This window comes from Sceloporus occidentalis, unplaced genomic scaffold (assembly GCF_023333645.1).
Source record: "Sceloporus occidentalis isolate IW3139 unplaced genomic scaffold, rSceOcc1.0.p SCAF_1, whole genome shotgun sequence".
In the NCBI taxonomy this organism is placed as follows: Eukaryota; Metazoa; Chordata; class Lepidosauria; order Squamata; family Phrynosomatidae; genus Sceloporus; species Sceloporus occidentalis.
Genome location: NW_028316981.1, coordinates 118,955,292 through 118,974,258, shown reverse-complemented (window position 1 = coordinate 118,974,258; position 18,967 = coordinate 118,955,292). Strand labels below are relative to the sequence as shown.

General features: G+C 41.8%; 1 protein-coding gene across 2 annotated transcripts in view; it reads right to left on the bottom strand.

The window, feature by feature from the left end:
- Positions 1-18,967, bottom strand: part of LOC149322018 (very-long-chain enoyl-CoA reductase) — a 56,761-nt gene continuing 37,794 nt past the window's right edge. For both annotated transcript variants that reach the window (XM_089533163.1, XM_089533153.1), the window contains 11 exons: positions 14,683-14,734; positions 9,798-9,842; positions 9,262-9,365; positions 9,053-9,168; positions 8,074-8,179; positions 7,728-7,800; positions 5,999-6,042; positions 4,876-4,933; positions 3,440-3,528; positions 3,095-3,140; positions 1-1,791 (listed from right to left, as the gene is read on the bottom strand). In XM_089533163.1, the coding sequence (XP_089389289.1) occupies positions 1,664-1,791; positions 3,095-3,140; positions 3,440-3,528; positions 4,876-4,933; positions 5,999-6,042; positions 7,728-7,800; positions 8,074-8,179; positions 9,053-9,168; positions 9,262-9,365; positions 9,798-9,842; positions 14,683-14,734 (861 nt within the window). In that variant the 3' untranslated portion in view covers positions 1-1,663. The remainder of the gene's footprint in view (positions 1,792-3,094; positions 3,141-3,439; positions 3,529-4,875; positions 4,934-5,998; positions 6,043-7,727; positions 7,801-8,073; positions 8,180-9,052; positions 9,169-9,261; positions 9,366-9,797; positions 9,843-14,682; positions 14,735-18,967) is intronic.

Here is an 18,967-nt window from a genome sequence, read left to right as displayed (position 1 = left end):
AGTGGCTGGATTATTTTTATTGGTATAGTTTCAAGAAGACAGTTCCATGTGAAACAGACCATAGCTAGTCAAGTGGCTCATCTTAAACAGCTGCCATGGAGCCTAGCAGGTTTCCTGTATCTTCCCGCTCACATGCAGCATAAGACTATTGCAAATTTAAAGCTGATCTTTGACCAACTTGATTTGCTTATAAATAAGTCCCACTGAGGTAAATGGGGCTGACTCCCAACTAAGTGTATGTAGGATCATAAACTTGATAACATTAAGACAAACAGGAAAAGATAAGAAAGTCCTCACAGGGAGACTGTCAAGCACAGATGCTTCATTTCCGTAACACTGAATATTCTCTATTGTGAGAATGCAGGCCTTTTTTTTTTTTTTAAAGTAACAAGAAATGGCTACAAGGCTTGTTTCAAAGCAGTCATTTTTTCCAGGAGTTTCTCAGTGCAGCTATAGGTATAGCTTTTAATAACAGTCCTGATGCTGTCAGTACCACACCAAACACCTAAGTGAGCTAGACCGAAATGCTTGAAGAGACTGACAATGGAATAGAGAGCAGGCTCTGCAGAAAAGACTAGCTTTTCAAAGACTCCCTTCAATGACCTCGCTTTCCAAATAAAGACAACCTACCTTACTATCTCCCACAGCACAGTAAACTTGGAGAAGAGTGTTCTACCAAGCTTGGGGCATGGGGAAAAGAAACATGGCTCCTAATTGCTACTAAGACACAATTTAGAGGAAAGGGGAGGCATCTGTGCTTAAGACTATGTGATGGCACCTATGGAAGCTCCAGTTGCTCTCACATCACACCAGCTTTGTCTCCTTTACTTGTACAGCAGTGTATCTTGTTAATACAAGCCCTTGTCACAACTGTAAACCCCACTGGTCACAATAGACGGCTACAATTACATTGCCTGACTTAGAAAAACATACTGGCAGGCTTGTTCATACCATTGATTTCAAAATTCAGGTCTCAAGCACAAGTACCTATTTGTTAAATGGGGCCAAAGGGTACACAAGGCCTTGCTATATAACATATGAAGACAACCTCCTCAAGAAGTCCTTATTGGGTTCTCCTCCTCCCAGAAAGGTCTTAAGAGAATTTTTAGTATGGAGAAACATTCCAGAAAGGGAAGTCATACAGTAGGGTTATACCATACCAGTACTTGCCACTGTAGGGCCTACTTAACCAAAGAGGCAGATAACCCTTCTTAAATGTCATTGAGTAGTGGAATTAGCCCCTGTTTTCCCAAGCAGCTAGAGTGGTAAAACAACTTTTGCCTTTGGGTGGCACTCAGGCTCCCTAGATTCTGTTTTTGGCACCTGCTCTTGCAAATGTAATGCCCAGCAACTCCTTCTGTGGTGATTAATCATGGTACAATTGAATTGTTCCCTCTTTGCTGCAGCATTTGGCTATATAATGTTTTCTAGGGAAAGGAGATTCTAAGCTCAAGGCTCTTGACTGGGATACAGAGAAAGATACTGGAGGAGGGTGGGAAGTGGAACAGTAACCTACAGAAGCAAGGAATCCCTACAGTTTCCCTCTGATCATTGTGCAGACAGCAAGAGACAACCCTACTTTTAGGCTCCAAAAACAGCTGCTCACAAGGTTGAAAAACAAAACAAAACTGCTGGCCCAGATCTAGAGGTAGCTGCCTCCAGCTCAGAGCAGGAAGGGGACAATTGGTGAACGCAGTGGTGGGTAATCCCGGAACTCCTTCAGGTAACTTCGGTGTTTCCCTTTTGCCCAGATGGTCATTTGGATAAATCCAACCAGGGAGAACAGAGCCACTGTTAGGAAAAATAGAAAGGGCAACATATGGTGTTAGTTGTTGAGAAAGTTATTTTCTACTTCCTTCTCCAAACACAAAGGAGTGGTTTCAAGAAATTAACAATTATGGGAAACTTCAGAAAAATTCTGCTAGTCTTTCAATCAAGCCACCAAAAAACTCTGCATTTTGAGATAGAATCATCATTTAAAATAGAATGGGCAACCTGTGGCTGAATTTCAAAAGCCCAACAGTGGGATCTCCTGCCACAGGAGCAGTGAATACATGCACGTTTACCACCACTCTTTCAAAAGCTTCTCCGAACAGGAGTTTTCCTGGACCAATGGCTGCAGTATTGCGTCACTTGAAGCCGCTCCAAGTTGAACAGCTCAGAGCAGCTGCACATGATTATTATTATTATTATTATTATTATTATTATTATTAATTACACATCTCTTACATTTGGCTAAAGCTGCATATAAGCAAGGGTGAACTACTAAGGGCCTCTAAGAAACTACTAACTGTTTCTGGACTGCAGCCCCCATAACCTGTTACTACTGTCTGCTTAGCTGAGGCTTGTATGAGTTGTAGTCCAACATATGAAGGGCCATAGCTACCCATCCTTGCCATCTAATTTTGGTAATCTTATCTCACAGGGATTAACACAGAACTGGAAAAGATGTAGGGAAAAAAACTAACCAGAGTGATGAAAGGGGCTGGGACACATTCCCAGTGAGGAAAAAGCATAAATGTTTGAGGCTTTTTAGCTTTGAAAAAAGATAACTAAATAGGGATGTGACAGATTTATAAAGTTATTTAGTATATGCTAAAATCGAGAAGATTCTCCTCCTCTCCTTTAATACCAGGGCTTTGGGCCACTGACTGAAGTTGTGTAGCTGCAGATTCGTGCCTGCTGTAGAATCTGGTGTGGTGCCATTTTACAGCCCACTATCCTGCTCAGAGACACTGTTCCATTCAATACTAATGGTGACTAGTGATTAGAGAACTAGGCTAGACCTCTGAGAGACCAAGGATCGAATCCCCACCAGAACCCGCTGGGTGACTGGACAAGTCACTCTCTCTTATCATCTGGGAAAGAAAATGGCAATCCTCCACTGAATGAATCTTTGCCAAGATAACCCTTTGATCAAGTAGCCATAAGTCAGAGTCAACGTGAAGGCACATAACAAAATCAATGTCTGGCTTCCTAACGAATGAAAATACAGCAAAACAGAAAGGCTGGGGGAAGAAAAAGAAAATATAACATGCCCTACAGTTCTTCTCTTAAAGTTATTAAGAAAGGCATCTTTGAAGCCAAGACTTACCAGGAAGGCACTGAGTCATGATAGCAAAGCCAACCCAGGATCCCACCTGAAAGAGAAGGAAAACACCATCTGAGTATTGCTGCAGGCAAGACAGATAAAACCCCCATACTCTATGTTTTTTAGCTGTGGGTCAGTAAGAATCCAACTACACAAGCCTCCTTGGATACTTCTTCACAGTTACAAGGGGGAGGAAAATGCCAGCATAGCGCATCCTTCAAAAATCTACCTGTAATAACACTCTGGTGATAGACTTCATGTGAAAAAGAGCACAAGACACAGCAGGGGAAGGCAAGGTCCCTTCCACATTCAGGCTTTTCCAACCTTTTATGAGGCTCTGATTCTCACCTCATAGGTATAATTAGGGCAGGAGACAAATAGGAAAAGCCACGTAAAAGGATTCTTGGTAGGATATGGGATCTTCCTGGTCTTAGAACCTGCAAAAAATTAAGAAGAATTTCATTTCATTAAAACAATAGGCAAAATACAAGTGGCATTAAGCCATAGTTTGGTTCTACATGCCTAGGCAGAATGTGCAAAACATGTACCTACATTCTGCACCCCCTCTTCTCATTCCAAGCAACAGTTTAGTTATCAAGCCACTTAATCAATATCTGAAGAGGGTTGTTCAAAAACTAAGCAGAGTTGTTTTAAAATATGAACACTGCTTTCGTTAGTGATTCAGTAAAAGGAAATTGCTGTAAATACCAACCTTACAGCCAGGCAAGATATGAAGGCATGTGGAAACCAAACCTTCACTGAATCTTATTCTCGCTCATGCACAGAGCACTAATTTGCAGTTTAGTATTACCAGTCTAGTTACACACACATCTTACATACAGTCTTTACATTTTCTCTGTGGTAGGCACAGCACTTCTAGTAAACTTGGGAGCTCTTGGGTCAGACTGGCCTGCTCAGTAAAGAACAGGGTGCTCCAAGAGAAACTATTATACCAATCTCATAGTTGTTACACATTTCCTCTGAAATAAACATGTTCCATGGACACTGGCCTACTATAAATTGTAACCAATTTGGTAATGACATACCAGTGAAAAATTACTTACATATTCAACTAAACCTGCTTTGACACCTTCTTCCAACATGGCATTCTGACTGCTTATGGAAACTTGTACTTGAAAAACCAGGAGACACTCAGAGGAAGAGGATCATACATAGGATATAACCTAATGTTAAGTGTTTGAGATATAATTTCTCTTCTACCCAAAATGCAGTTGGACTATATGATATCTAGCAGCCCTTCAGGTGTCTATAAAAACATATATACAATACACACAGAATCCAGAAAGCTGAACAATATCAGCAAGATAAAAAGATCTGTATTGTGTGTGTGTGTGTGTGTGTGTGTGTGTGTGTGTGTTTCATTGGTGTGATTGTATTATCTGCATTCTCATATTCCAGCAAATGTTATGGGGACAGGCAAGAAGACTATCCCTAATAAAGACAGAACAAAGGAACTCGTTATCACATCTCCTTCCTTTGTATCCTATTTTTGCTTGGAAACATTTTAAAATATACAATCTAGATACTACATATCCCAACAATATTATGAGTTATACAAATAGTGATACTTTTTCCAGACTGAACACCAGATATGGAGCATGCTGAATCTGTACAGCTCTGGGCTGACATGGTGCCTTGTATCATGTATCCCTTTTAACCTGGCCACTATATGATGGACCATGAGGCCCCTTTCCTGCTACTTGGCTGCACTTTTTCTGCAGCCCAGAGGCCCACTTCCCATAACCCTTCTCTTCTCTACTCACCAGGTGGGCGCAGGTTTCGCAGAGCAATGTGGATTGAGAAATTTCCCAGCTGACAAAACTGCAAGAAGAAACAAAGCCAGTGGGGTCAGCATACAGGGACCAAACACCCCTTATCAGTCCAAGCCAGATTTTTGCACCTGAATCTATCCCAAAATCTGTAGATAATTCTGACCAAGGTTGTAAAGTTTCTTCTTTTTGACACAGGAGCTACTCCAAAGGGAGTGTGAGTGACCTGAGCATGCCAGTACAAGGAGGAATCCTGTTCTCTCACTGGTAAATTCTGACCTCTCATTCCACAGCTGTCACTTCATTGCTTCTAGAGCTGAGCCCCGGAACTGAAAAGGGTCCTAGAACAATGCGCAGGGCAACCTCAGCTCAAAGCAAGGAATCAAGGATTAACAGGAGTCAACATGTCTTGCATCCAATATTCTCCTATTAAGTAAGCCAAGGCATGAACAAGTAAAATTATCATGTGTTCATTTCAATTCCACTCCCCTTTCTTTGCTTTGTTGTTTCATGTGTCTGTTCTAAATTGTAACACCCGAATACTGAGGAACTGTCCTCTCATTCATTATAATATGCTGTGTTCTTAGAAGGCAACTCGCAGCAGCAGCAGCACCACCACCACCATCTCACACATAGCAGCAGCACACATGAGAGGAGGAGAAAGCAATTTTTTACTTCAGCTACTTGGTCCCACCTAGTGGGACACACAGTCCCAATCTTGAGTTCTGACCTAGCTCAGCTTTTGGCATGGAGACCCTATAGTGTGTTTGCAGTCTCAATATATCCTGACCCTCCCCTTCCCTCCCCAAATCTCAAGACAACACCAGTTCTTTCTTTCATGGGGGTACCCCTGCAGTTTCTGCAAGATCCAGCATTCGCCTTCCACAAACTGGCACAGGACTGGCCGCATGGCACAAGCAGCCCAGACCCTTGGCACAGCTGTGTTTCAGCACAATGAACTTTTTCATAGATGCCTCACATATCTCCATAGTTCCAAACCACACCCACTAGAAGCTACTTTGTCTTTGGAATCTTCTTCCCCATTTCCTATCACAGCCCTTTCAGTCATACAATGGGCTGTTTTGCTAAATTCTCAAAAGATTTAATAAATTCTTACCAGGAACAGAATAAGTGCCAGTTTCACTTGCTCATGTCCATATGCTGAAACGGGAGTGGGAAAAAGAAAAATTATGTTAGGTAACTTTGACAGAAGGAATAAATAGTATGTGTCTACAAACAACAGTTCCCACAGTGAGCACAGACTCAGATGAATTGTCTGGGACAGCCTAATGACAGCAACTATATAGCTGTTTTTGTGAAGCTGTGATCATCAACACCAGAAAAGAAATCAGGAGAGAAGCTACAGACTTTAACACATGTGGAGGCACCAACACCTTCCCCAGCTTCTTCCTTATTAACTAAATGCAGGGAGCAAATGACAACTCATAAAAAGGAAAATTTAAAACTGGGTACAATGTAACATTTTAAAAATCATGGGGAGAGGTTGGTTTCCAATTATTTAGAGGCCAATGAAGAAAGGATAAAGCAACAGCATGCTTAGAAGTACAGGAAGTCTGACATCTGGCACATTATGGGAAATGGACATAGATCCAACTGGATACAGTTGATTCTCCACATTTGTGGCTTTGACTTTTGCGTATTGTTTATTCACGGATTTGACTACTATATTCTCTCTAGAAATCTCTATGTCCAGCGTGACTCTGGTCAAAGTTGACCATAGAGAAACACTGGAGGACATAGAGATTCCTAGCAAAAACAGTTTTCTAGGCATTTGTAAGTCCTCAAGCACAATTCTGTGATTATCTTCTGGCAGATGTGCTGAGGACCTAGAGATTCCTAGAGAGATTTTATCTCAGGTTAAAAAAGTAGTGTTTTTTTTTTAATTTGCAGCTTTTCCACTTTCACAGGCGCCCCGTGCCCCTAACCCCATTGAATGTGAAGAGTCCCTGTGCCCCTAACACCAGCAAATATGAAGACTCTTCACATTTGCTGGGGTTAGGGGCACAGGGTGCCTGTGAAAGTGGAAAAACTGCAAATTTTTTTTAAAAAACTGTTTTAAAAAAAAAAACTCCAAAGGTATTACCTCAACAAGCAGATAATCTGTGTATAAGTTACCTGACAGGCTAGCAAGTGAATATCAACTTAAGTCTTAGAGTAATTTACAGTGGAGAATTTGGAGTCTTAATATTTACTGCAGTTATATGCTACCTTTCCAGTTTTCACCACCATGTTTTTATCCTCAAAATAACACTGTGAGGCAGGAAATTATGCCTCATGAAACACTGTGACTTGTTAAAGGTCAACCTGGCGAACACCTTCTTGGCTCACTAGACATTGTTTCTAAGCACTGCCTTTATGGTTTCATACCTATTTCAGTAGTAAAAAAAGGCCTAAAAACTTTTTTTATGAGGGGGTGGGAGATTCTGTTGACTTATCTGTCTATCACATTTTTTGCATGGGCCAGATTCAAACAGTATACAGAGTCATTAGCAACAGAGCCAGTATATTCCCTACTGTGCTAGATCAAACACCCATTCACAGCAACAAAGCTAAAGCTCCCTATGCAGAAACTCTTTTTGGTAAATTACAAAACAAGAAAAATAAATAACCCCAGGTCACTAGCTCCATACTTATCAAACTTCTGACAGGCTATTAAAAATCTGAATAGCATGTTTTTAAATATGTTTCTGTTTCATTGTGATTTTATTGCACATTGGACAGAAAAGTAATTTGTAAATATTTTACATACACACACACACACAAATATATTGCTTCTTTAAATGCTGTTTGGACTTTCTGGCCAGCATTGCCCACCAAGAGCTTACCAGGTGGAGTGTACAAAGGGTGGTTGATGTAGTATGCCATCCAGGCAGCAAAACCCCAATAGTAAGTGCAGTTCTGGAGAAAGAATCCAAAATTAATAAATTATTGATTAATTTCTACATTAAGAAATGGCTTTCCAGTGGAATCAAAAGAGATATGCTCCCTGGACCACTGTCATGCAAGAAGAGAGGATGCCAGACCTTCCCTGTACTCCCAGAGAAGATGGGGGAATACTATTTGCCACTTGAAAAGAGCAAGTAGTACTTTGGAAGGTTGCCCTTTATAACTCTTGTACTGTTTGCCCTTCTATGCCCCTCCTTGCTTGGGTTCATCTCCAGCCCTGCTCACCTTGAAGATGTTACGCAAGGGCATTGTGCCGTGGGAGAACCTATGAACAAAGAGAGTCTCCAGGAGGCGCTTGATGTAGTGGAAAGAGTGGCAGATGCAGGCCAGGCTGGAAAGGATAACAGGAGGTTGTCAGAAGAAATTACTATAGCAGCATAATCCACTAGAGAAATACTGATAGTCCTTCTCCCACTAGAGCAGCAACATCTGGAAATACATCTGGAAGGTTACAACCCACTCTCTTTAAGTTCTCTAGGTCTTCTGTTTTGAGACTGCATACACAAGTATTTCCTTAGTCAGATATTTCATAGAATCATAGAATCATAGAATCGTAGAGTTGGAAGAGACCACTAGGGCCATCCAGTCCAACCCCCTGCCATGCAGGAAATCCAAATCAAAGCATCCCTGACAGATGGCCATCCAGCCTCTGTTTAAAGACCTCCAAGGAAGGAGACTCTATCACCTTCCGAGGAAGTGCATTCCACTGCCGAACAGCCCTTACTGTCAGGAAGTTCCTCCTAATGTTCAGGTGCAAGTTGTGCAAGTTTTCCTTAAGCAGCTACAACAGATTGAACTAGCATGGTCAGAACAAAATCCCTAAGAAACGTCCCAAAGCATCACCCAAACCAGAGATTTTTAACAAGCTGAGCAAAACTGACTAGTCCAGGACCACCCCATGGGCTTCACAATTTAATGAGGAGCTAAAAAAGGATCCCACAAGTCCCAGTCCAGCAGTCCACTGCATCACATTGGCTTTCTGCTTTGCTCTCTGCTCACAGCATTTGGTGTTCAGCCCTGTCAGTTCTTTTCTTTCACAGCTAAAGTATTGTTTCTGAAAGTGCTGACTGTGGTAAAAAGAGTGTTCTCATCCTAAGAGCAAGATGCAATAAAAGAGGCCAGTCCAACCAGAAAGGAAGAAAACACATGTTCTGTGTGCCCAGTTCCGGGTTAAGTGAGTGGCCCTTGGGCTGCACATACTTACTGCACAACAGAGTACTTGCTGGAAGTGAAGTCATACTTCCGACCATAGATAAAGGGCACCCGGAAGTAAAAGAGCAAGTAAATCAGTAGCGGCCCAGCATACTCTGTGAGGAAGACCTGAAAGGAAGGGAAGCAGGATGATGAAGGCTAAGAAAATCAAAGACACAGTTGGGGAGGGGAGTCTGTTTAAGAAGGAAGAAGCACACTCACAGTCACCCAGCTGATTTGTGCTCCCAGGTCCCGGAAATATAGGGTTGCAGTGGTGCCCACGGGTAAGTTCTGAAGGATGTCTTCATCCTTGAGAGACTTTCCCTCTGGAAGAAAGGAGAAGTCACAATGAATCTGCAGCTGTCTTGAGCACCTTGACAAGGAAGAGCGCAGCAGCTACCTCTTTGGTTACCACAGGAGAAAAACTACTCACTGCTTCGCATCCAAGAGGAAGACACTCAAACTGGGGATGTGGATGGGAGACAACAAGAACATATGCTTAATTAAACATTCACTAATCCATGCATCTGGAGTTCCAGAAATGCCTACTTTCTGAAGGGCTGTATAGCCCTTCACATAGGATCCTCATATAAATTCCCACATGCAGAAATTTCTAGGACACAGATCAAGACCCAGCAACCCTATTCATATGGTCTACTACTACCCTATCTTTAAAAAACAACACCACTGCATTCTTGTCAAGAAAAGTTACTCTGAAGAAGGGATACTGGAGTGCTTTATGATACACATAAACTTACTGGGATCTAGTCGCAGAGACTGCCGGGCTGGATACCACTGAGGATCTGGAAAAAGGAGAAAGAGGCTGTCTTATATCCAGTCTATTTGTCAATTGAGGGCTCCCCTGCAATTCCAGGCAGAGGTCTCTCTTAGGCATATCCCATAGAGAAGAGTCCTCCCTTAAGAAACTTTGTAAACTTCAGTGGGTCCCCATTGCTGCAGCTAGAATCTTGACAGGGAACAGATCCAGGGAAATTATTACTACCATGTTCTAGGGAGTAAAATTCTAGGGTAACTGTTGCCAGAAGTACCCCTCATTCCTTTAAACCTAAGCCAGCAGGTTGCTACAACATGAAACCAGGAGCAACTTATGATCTTTTTATGCAGCTGGTCTTGGGTTTTTCAGTGTTGCCTTTACGTGCCCACCACTCTCTAGTCTTAAAAGGATTTGGTCCCTGTCCCCCCCATACCAATAAGATTTGGCAAGAGGGAGGGAATGCAAGATACAACTTTATTCTTGAATAGCCTAGACAAGATCTATATTTATGCAATGTTTCCAGTGGAGAAGCCCTTCAGCCACTAAAAAGAGACTCCAAGGTGACACTGTGAGCCTGAGCTTCTGACATCAAAGGACAACATTACAGAAAGTCACCCACTGTGCTTAAAGCTTTACTGCCAGATTTATGGGCAAGGATCACACTTGGATCAAGAAAGAAGTCTAAGTAGAAGATACCTCAATTCAGTGTTCCAAAAGATGAGCGGAAAAACCATTCATTCAGTGGTGTGCTTCCTTTGTACCCAGGATTATCACTGAGTTAATGATCAAGAATTCTGGCCCATTTAACAAAAGGGAAAATTGGGAGGAGGTTTTTTTAAAAAAACAAATGAAAATTTGGGGAAATTGAAAATAACCATCATGGATTTTTAAAAAGAATCAGTAAAATTATTCTTAAGGCACTTAAATAGTGTCTCATGAAACAATTCTATACATGTCTATATATGAGCTCATTCAGGTTTACTCCCAGGTAAAAGGTATGTGGTTGCAACCTTAACTGCCTTTCACTCCTTCAAAATGTTTGCTAGTAATTATGTAAGAGAAACCCTCTTACAGCATGAGGCAACATCAATTCCTGTATACTACAGAGACATACAACACTTCAATCATATAACCGATTTCACATTTCTCCACTTCTTTCAACACATGAAAGAAACTGATCTACGTCTGGAAATACACACTCCAAATTAAGGAAGAAACTAACATGTGAAAGAGTGAAGAAAACTTTGTCCATCCCATCTGAATCCAAGGAAGCTGTCTTAGCATTGAACCAACGTCTGTTGTCAGTAAATGACTGGATGAGGGCAAACAAAATGAAACTTAATCCAGACAAGACAGAGATGCTCTTGGTCAGTCATAAAGCAGACCAGGAAATAGGGACTTGGCCTGTGCTGGATGGGGTTACACTCCCCCTGAAATCTCAGGCTTACAGACTCAGCTCTGAGCCTGGATGCCCAGGTTTCAACAGTGGCTAGGAGTGCATTTGAACAGCTAGAACTAGTGCAGCAGTTGTGCCTTGAGACTTCAGATCTAGCCACAGTGACACATGCCTTGATTACATCCCATTTAGACTACTGTAATGCTCTCTACAATGGGCTGCCTTTGGAAATTGTTTGGAAACTTCAGCAGTTCCAAAATGCTGTGGCTAGAATTCCACCTGGGGCCAGTTACAGGTAGGGTTGCCATAATTGTCCACTTTTACCAGGGACAAAATGTGGAACAAATTCAAGACCAAACTGTAGGACAACTGCAGGACAAAACTCAGCCCAAAATGTAGGACATTGAAGAAAAATGGTGGACCTTAAATGTCCTACATTTTGAGCTGAGTTTTGTCCTGCAGTTGCCCTACAGTTTGGTCTTGAATTTGTCCTACATTTTGTCCCTGGTAAAAGTGGACAATTATGGCAGCCCTAGACAGGGATTCTTCCTGGCTTTACTTTGCGAAGATTCAGGAAGGACTTATTATTAATATTATTATTATTATTATTATTAACCTCATCCATGCTTTCTACAAGCGCGTTGATGACGATGGATGTATCCTTCAAGCCTGTGCAATGGATTTTTCAGGTGGAGCGCAGCGTGCACAGAACTGGCCTCACCCTTTAAACCTGAGGTTCGACTGCTGAGGCCTTGGCAAGCATGGACGGTGGCAGCGAGGTCCTCGGGTCGTAGGTTTGATTAGAGTTTCCTTCTCTTAGATGGTTGACCTTACAGGGTTAGACGAGCACCATCTGCCCAGGTTTGGAATTAGAGTTTTCCTTCTCCTAGGATGGTTGCCATAAGGCTAGAGAGCCCATCCTGCCCTTTGGCGCTCTTGGTCAGAACCTTCGGTTGTGACCTGTCTGGCATGGGAGGCCTTGCCGGTGGCTATTATACCACCGGCAGCATAGCTCACAACTTCATTAGGGTACGCAAGCCTCTCCCTCACACAGTCAGAGCATAGCTGGAGGGGGATAGGAGGCCGGAAGATGACAGTTAAGGAGGGAGGAGCCTCTTTCTTCAGGCTAGCCCTAATGGAGCTGGGCCTGCCTGATCATAGGGATTAAAAGCTTGTTAAAACAGCTTTACTGACTATCAGTTCGTTTCTGAGCACAAATCAAGGTACTGGTCATGACCTATAAAGTCTATATGGTTTAGGTCCAGACTATATGCCAAGTTTATTTACATTAGCAAACCAGGCTTTTGCATACAACCATAAAACAAACCAATATCATATTAAAACATAGATAAAATAGGTCAGGACAACTAGACTGGTAATAAAACATACAAATTCAAACTAAGATTATATCGTGTCACTAGATAGTTTAGAAGTTTCTCTTTTTGTCAGATCTAACTCGATGTACTTAGCCATATGATATGACACATAGTAATTTATTCCTGCCAATAAGAGATCATTTTTTAAAAAAGGGAGCAGCATCTCTGATGTATACAACAAGAGGGTTGGACTCTCAAGTCTCAAGTTTGAGTTTTTTGACTGTTTGAGGAAGCAAAGCCAGATAAAGGTGCAATAGCCAAAGTTCTATAATCATTCCTTGTAAATACAATTTAACAGATTGCCCCCAGTTAAATTACAAATTCCAAAATCTCACTGTTCAGCCAATACTCAGTTCGACTTTCAAAGGTTTGTCTTTTCTCTGCTGCTATTTAATCAAATGCTGTGGAATGCAGAATGCAAGATGCATCATGCAAAGTTTTTTCAGACTATATGAAAGACCGTATCTCCCTATATGAACCTCCCAGAATGCTAGGAACTGCAGGGGAAGACTTTTTCTTGGTTCCACCACCATCACAGGCTCGCTTGGTGAGGACACTTCCGTGAGAGGCTAGGCTGGCCTCCTAGTTTCCTTTCACCAGCTAACAAAGATATTTTTATTCAAGCAGGCTTTTAATATGTAATGACTGCCAGGGAGGCTTTTATAGGGTGTGTGTGTTCTATTTATGTTTTTTAACTTTTGTATTTTAAATGTAATTTTATACTGTTTTAATGAGATGATTTTAGTTGTTTTAAATATGATGGTTTAATGGTGTCAGTTTTTAACTGGTTTCTTCTGTAAGCCACCTTGGGTCCCACTATGGGAAAAAGGTGGAATATAAATCTGTTCCAATTAATGAAGTTTATGAGGACAGCATTTTTCAAGGATACATTACAGTCCTCCCTCCGTTTTTGCGGGGGATCTGTTCCGGACTCCCCCTCCCCCTGGCGAAAATAGAAACCCTCACATATTGAAGCCCTATTGGTGTGAATGGAGGTGCACCCCCTCAGGGGCATACACCCCATTTTAACCCCCTCCATTCACCTCCCACAGATAATCAAGGGACGTGGATCCCAAGTCCGCGAGAACGGAGGGAAGGCTGTATTTTAACTGACACTGATAAAGGTTTCCAAATACTAACTTTATTTATAAAGTAAGCAGCTCTGCACTTTTGATCTTCTGCCTCTCCACTAGATGCCAATCCAAGTGTAAAACGATAAGACAAGGGCAAAACTGCTGGAAAATATTTCTCAACCAAGCATTCTCTTTACATCCTCCTCTCCCACTTATTATTAGAGCAAGGGGGTGTCAAACAGTATGGCTGTCCTGTACGTCTTTACCCTGTACATACTGTCTTTCCCCAGTTGTAATGCATGGTGATCAATGCATCCATGTATCAAAGCAACCACACCATGTGGCAGAACCTTCCAGGTGTGTCTGCAGCCACATAAAAGATTCCTTCCTCTCTTCTTTATTCCTCAAGATGGTGAGAGCCAGCTCTGCTGGGCTGCTCCTTTACTCAAAACATTCATCTAGGTAGCCATGGTCTAGGCAATATGTGTATGTGTGTGTATATACACACATGCACACACACACATTCTTAATGTACATCTAAATTTAAACAGTAAGGATTTTAGCTCAGTAATTTCCATCCTGCTTGCCTGCTTTCTTTTGCTGAAGCCAATATCAGAGAGACACGAGAGAGTCAGTGCTTTCACTTGCATACTCTGGCTTCTGCCACAGTGCAGAACTAATAAGGTCTGACTCCAGATTAACAGCCATGATTCAATGTTATGGAATTCTGGGATCTGTAGTTTTGTGAGATATACAGCCTTCTCTATCAGAGAGCTTTGATGCCACAACCAACTACAAACCTCAGGATTCCATAGCTTTGAGCCATGGCAGTTAAAGTGGTGTCAAACTGCATTAATTCTGCAGTGTAGCAGCAGCTTCTATTGAAGGAGACTTGATCCTTAATTGAACCAGTATTAATCTTTCCAAGAAAATGGGCTAGCACCCCGGGAATCTACTCCTAATCCAACAAAAACCAATCAAAGATCTGTGTTTAGATACACAAGAGATTAATTCCATACATACGGGTTTTATGGAAGAGGTTCTTGATCTCTGCTACAGTGGCATTAGGCTCTACCTGAAAATAAAACAGACAAACGAGATTAGGGAACCAAAGCACCATATCCTATATGCTTGTGAAGCCTGAACAAATTTTGAGCTTCCTCAAGCCAATCATCCTCCAATCCAGATGGACCATCCCATGGTTAGTCACATTATGCTAAAGTTGGAGATATATGACGACTAAGAGAAGAACAGCCCCTGTATTTAACATGTGCTTAGGTGGGGAAAACACACCCAAATAGACAACACAAAAATGGTAGGAAACAACAGAAATGCTCCCAGCATTCTAGGAAAAGAATGGCAACCAACTGGGGACTATTTCAACACACACACACAGACAAAACCAATGAATTCACAGCAGGTATACTCCCACAGTACACATTCTTGCACACTAACTCTACAACTAACCAACCAACCAACCACCTAAAAAACAAAACAAAATTACTGATACCACTGCATCTTCCCCAGTGACTCAATCAGCAACAGCCTTTTTTAGGCCCTCTCCCTAGGTATCCCACCAAAGAAGGGTTGAATCCTCTTATCCTATTCATGACCACTGTTTTACAGACCACAATACATAAGGATGGGGAGGGGATAAAACAAAATCTAGTACTCATATGAATCCCTGGGCAGGCCTTCTTGGTACCAACATTCAAGACTCACTGAGAAAGGAAGCATCTTTTGCTACGTAGGCAAAGGAAGACACACACACACACACACTGATTACAACCTCCAGTGGCTCACTCCATAGGGCACGTACCACCACCACCACCACCACCCATACACACCAAGGGAAGTGAGCAATGTGTCTGTACTGACCTTTTGCATGCCTGGGGGAGGAACGGTAATGTATGGGGCAAAGGAGAGGAAGCTACTGAGGCAGGAACTCCTACAGTAACATGCAAGAAGACTATCCTAACTACTTGGGCATGTTAACAATGACAGACAACATGCAGTATATGTGTCCCAAATCACAATAATTGCTGTCAGGAGCACAGCAACTATGAGAGAAGCCTTAGCCAAGTGGCATGACAAACAGCAAGGTAGCAAGTGGTGTGTCCTTTATAGCACCATACAGCACCTTACTTCTTTGTGATGGAATCTGCATGACTGGAGGAGCCTGTCTAGATTCATTTGGTCAGCAACCTCCCAGTGAAACTAGTGAGAACCATCAAAGTCACTGCTAGTGGTCACAGAGCTGGTTTCCTTCAAAACCCAGACAAGAGGAGACTCAACAGAACATCCAGTGACCAGTGGTGTCACTTGTGAGTGCAGGGTAACACCCTAAGGGGAGTGACACCACTGCTCCTCAAACATCTGCATTTGGCAGAACGGGTTTGTGGCATTCATCTGTTTCTGTTTAAAATGTTTTAGGAAATGGCGTGAGTGGGGTGAGGCTCAGTGAAAGGAGAAAAGAGAGGCCCCAGATTTTTTTTAAAAAATAAAAATTTAAAAATTTAAAAATTCAAAAAAATATTTTTAAAATATTTTTTCTTAAAAAACAACACATTTTACAACATTTTCTTGGACTCCATGAAACTGTGCATATGTAAACATATTTATTCTGTGTGTATGATATTGTAATTGAAAAGTACAATTTTAATTTTGCAAATCGTTTATGTCACAACTATTGCTATTAGATTCAGTGATATACAGAAATTATGGTTTATGAGTAACAGTAATACCAAGAACATTATTAAGGATTCTGTATGGTGTGGTATAGGAGGAAGTCAGTGGAGGTATTGACGCCATGAGTTACCACACCGGGTGACACTAGTTGGTGCCAGCGACTAAAGGCCACACCTTACAAAGGATGTGTGTGTGTATATGTGTGTATATATATATGCCCAGTTCTCATAATCTATTCTAGTTCTGTTTTGTTTGTTGTTGTTGTTGTATGCATTCAAGCCGTTTCCATCTTATGGTTACCCTAAGGCAATACTATCATGTGGATTTGTTGGCATGTTTCTTCACAAGGGGTTTACCAATGCCATCCTCTGAAGCTGAGACAGTGTGACTTGCACAAAGTGGGTTTATGTGGCTAAGCTAGGATTCAAATCATGGTCTCCAGAGTCATAATTCAGTGCTCAAACTACTATGCCATCTTGCCAAATTATCTGATCAGCCATATGAAAAATGTAATTTTCTGAACGTATGTACTCCCTCAACATAGGCTTGTTTTTTAAATGTACAGAATATACATAGCCTTCATGAAGGAAATGAAGTGGAGGGGAGGCAGTTGTGGACAAACAGAAGATGTTTGTTCTTACCATATTAGTATATAAAGGACTATTGTAGCATCTTTGAGACTAACTGGGAGATAGATGTTTGAGCATTATCTTTCATAGGTTCAGTCTACTTTGTCTGCTTCTACACAAAAGCAACAAAAAGCATCTGATGAGTGAGACTTGAGTCTACCAAAGCTTATGCCATAAACCTTCTTCCCCAATTAGCCCTACAAGATTACAGTACTTTGTATGCTTTCAAAAATGTCATTTCTAGACATAAAAGCCCTTCGTTCACATGCACCACATACTGTGGTGCACCTTGACACTGGAAATAGAATCGAGCTGTTCCTGCACTACATAACATCTCTTCCCAGCAACAGTTGTTGCAAGAGGAATCTGTTGGACCTTCATGCAGACAGCTGACCTGTGAACTTGAGGGAACGCAACTCAGCTTTCAGATCAAAGCAACAGGAATGTATGAAGATTCCCAGACAGGTGCCAAGCATGGATCAGCACCTCTAACAGCCTGAAAAAGCAACGCAACCTGGGAAGCACAACTCAGGTTTTAAATTACAGCTAAACAAACTGGCTGATTTGTGACTCCAATGGCCTAGTTCTCTTAGAAAAGTTTTGCTTTCATACAAGCCTTTTCGTTTTGCTCCTATCCCATTAATTTGTCTAGGACTCTCTACTGAGGCTTGTACAATGATGTCACTTGCTTTTGTCAGGATGGCTCAGAGATGGGAGAATAGTACAGAATGGTACTACCACCACCCAAAAAAAAAAAAAAAACCTCATGGAAAGGGAAGTTGAACTATTCCTGTCTAACCAAACATGGATGACATAATCTATGCACTTCTATGATACATCTGCTTTATATTCCTCCAAAGAGCATGCAAATTTGTCCCACATTTTTAGCACTGAAAATTGCAAGTTTCAGAAGTTCAAGGGGAAAAACAACAACAGCTATATGTGTTTTTTATAATGGTTTATAAAAATAGTTTATTAAAGGATGCATAGTGGCTTGTATTGCCACCTGTAGCTCGTTAATGAGGCTGTGTGTACGTTTTAATTAAGAACTGCTTCCTTGGTCCTTTAAATGCCCCATCAATACAAGCAGATTTATATTACAGAGCAGAGGCTGGCTTCTTCTTTACAATAAACCTCTCTCACTAACCCTTTATTATGCTACTCCTCCAGTGAGCACAGCTGTAAAGTTGAAGTAAGAGTTAAGTATCCCTAATACCTATGGCAGGAAACCTCTTGGCCCTAGTTCAGGCCACTGCTTTGTTTCATCCAGACATCAGCCAAGACTATCTGCACTAGCAGGTACAGATACTAGTGCAGATGATGTTTGTATAGATGTACCATTTTGTGTTTTTATAGTGTATTATATTGCATTGTATGTATTGATTTTAGTAGTCTGTAACCCCGCTTCGATCCTTGGGAGAGGCAGGGAAACACAAATAAATTATTATTATATTATTAGTAGTAACAAAAAAGAGGTTTTCTTCCTTCCTTCCGTCCTTCCTTTTGTATACTACCTCTTATTCCCCTTAATACTGTGTGTCTTCAACCCTTGACAACATCTCAAAGTGTAATCGGGTTTAGGTATTGCAGTAAAAATGTACTTATGTCAGCAGGAAATCACAGAATGTCAAAGTTTGTGGTTATTTTGCAGATTTAAAAGTTATTGTTTAACAGTTTGGATCATGTGTGGATTAAACTGCAAGCTCATTAGTGAGCATCCTCCTCATGCTATTAGTTTCTTCCTTCCTATTCTAGGAAGATTCTCACACTCAGCTCAAAACAAACACTATGGCAGGTTACAGACCGCCGAAAAGCAGCGGCCTGTACCCGCCCCTTTCCCCGGTGTATCGGGGCCTCAGTGGCCAGAGCAGCAGCCGCTGAGGCCCCGATCCGCCGCTTTCTGGGCCGCGGGGAAGCGGCAAAAGGCCCCTTCCCCACAGCCTGGAAAGGGGTGTCCTTGGGGCTTCAAGCCCCAAGGACACCCCGTGGTG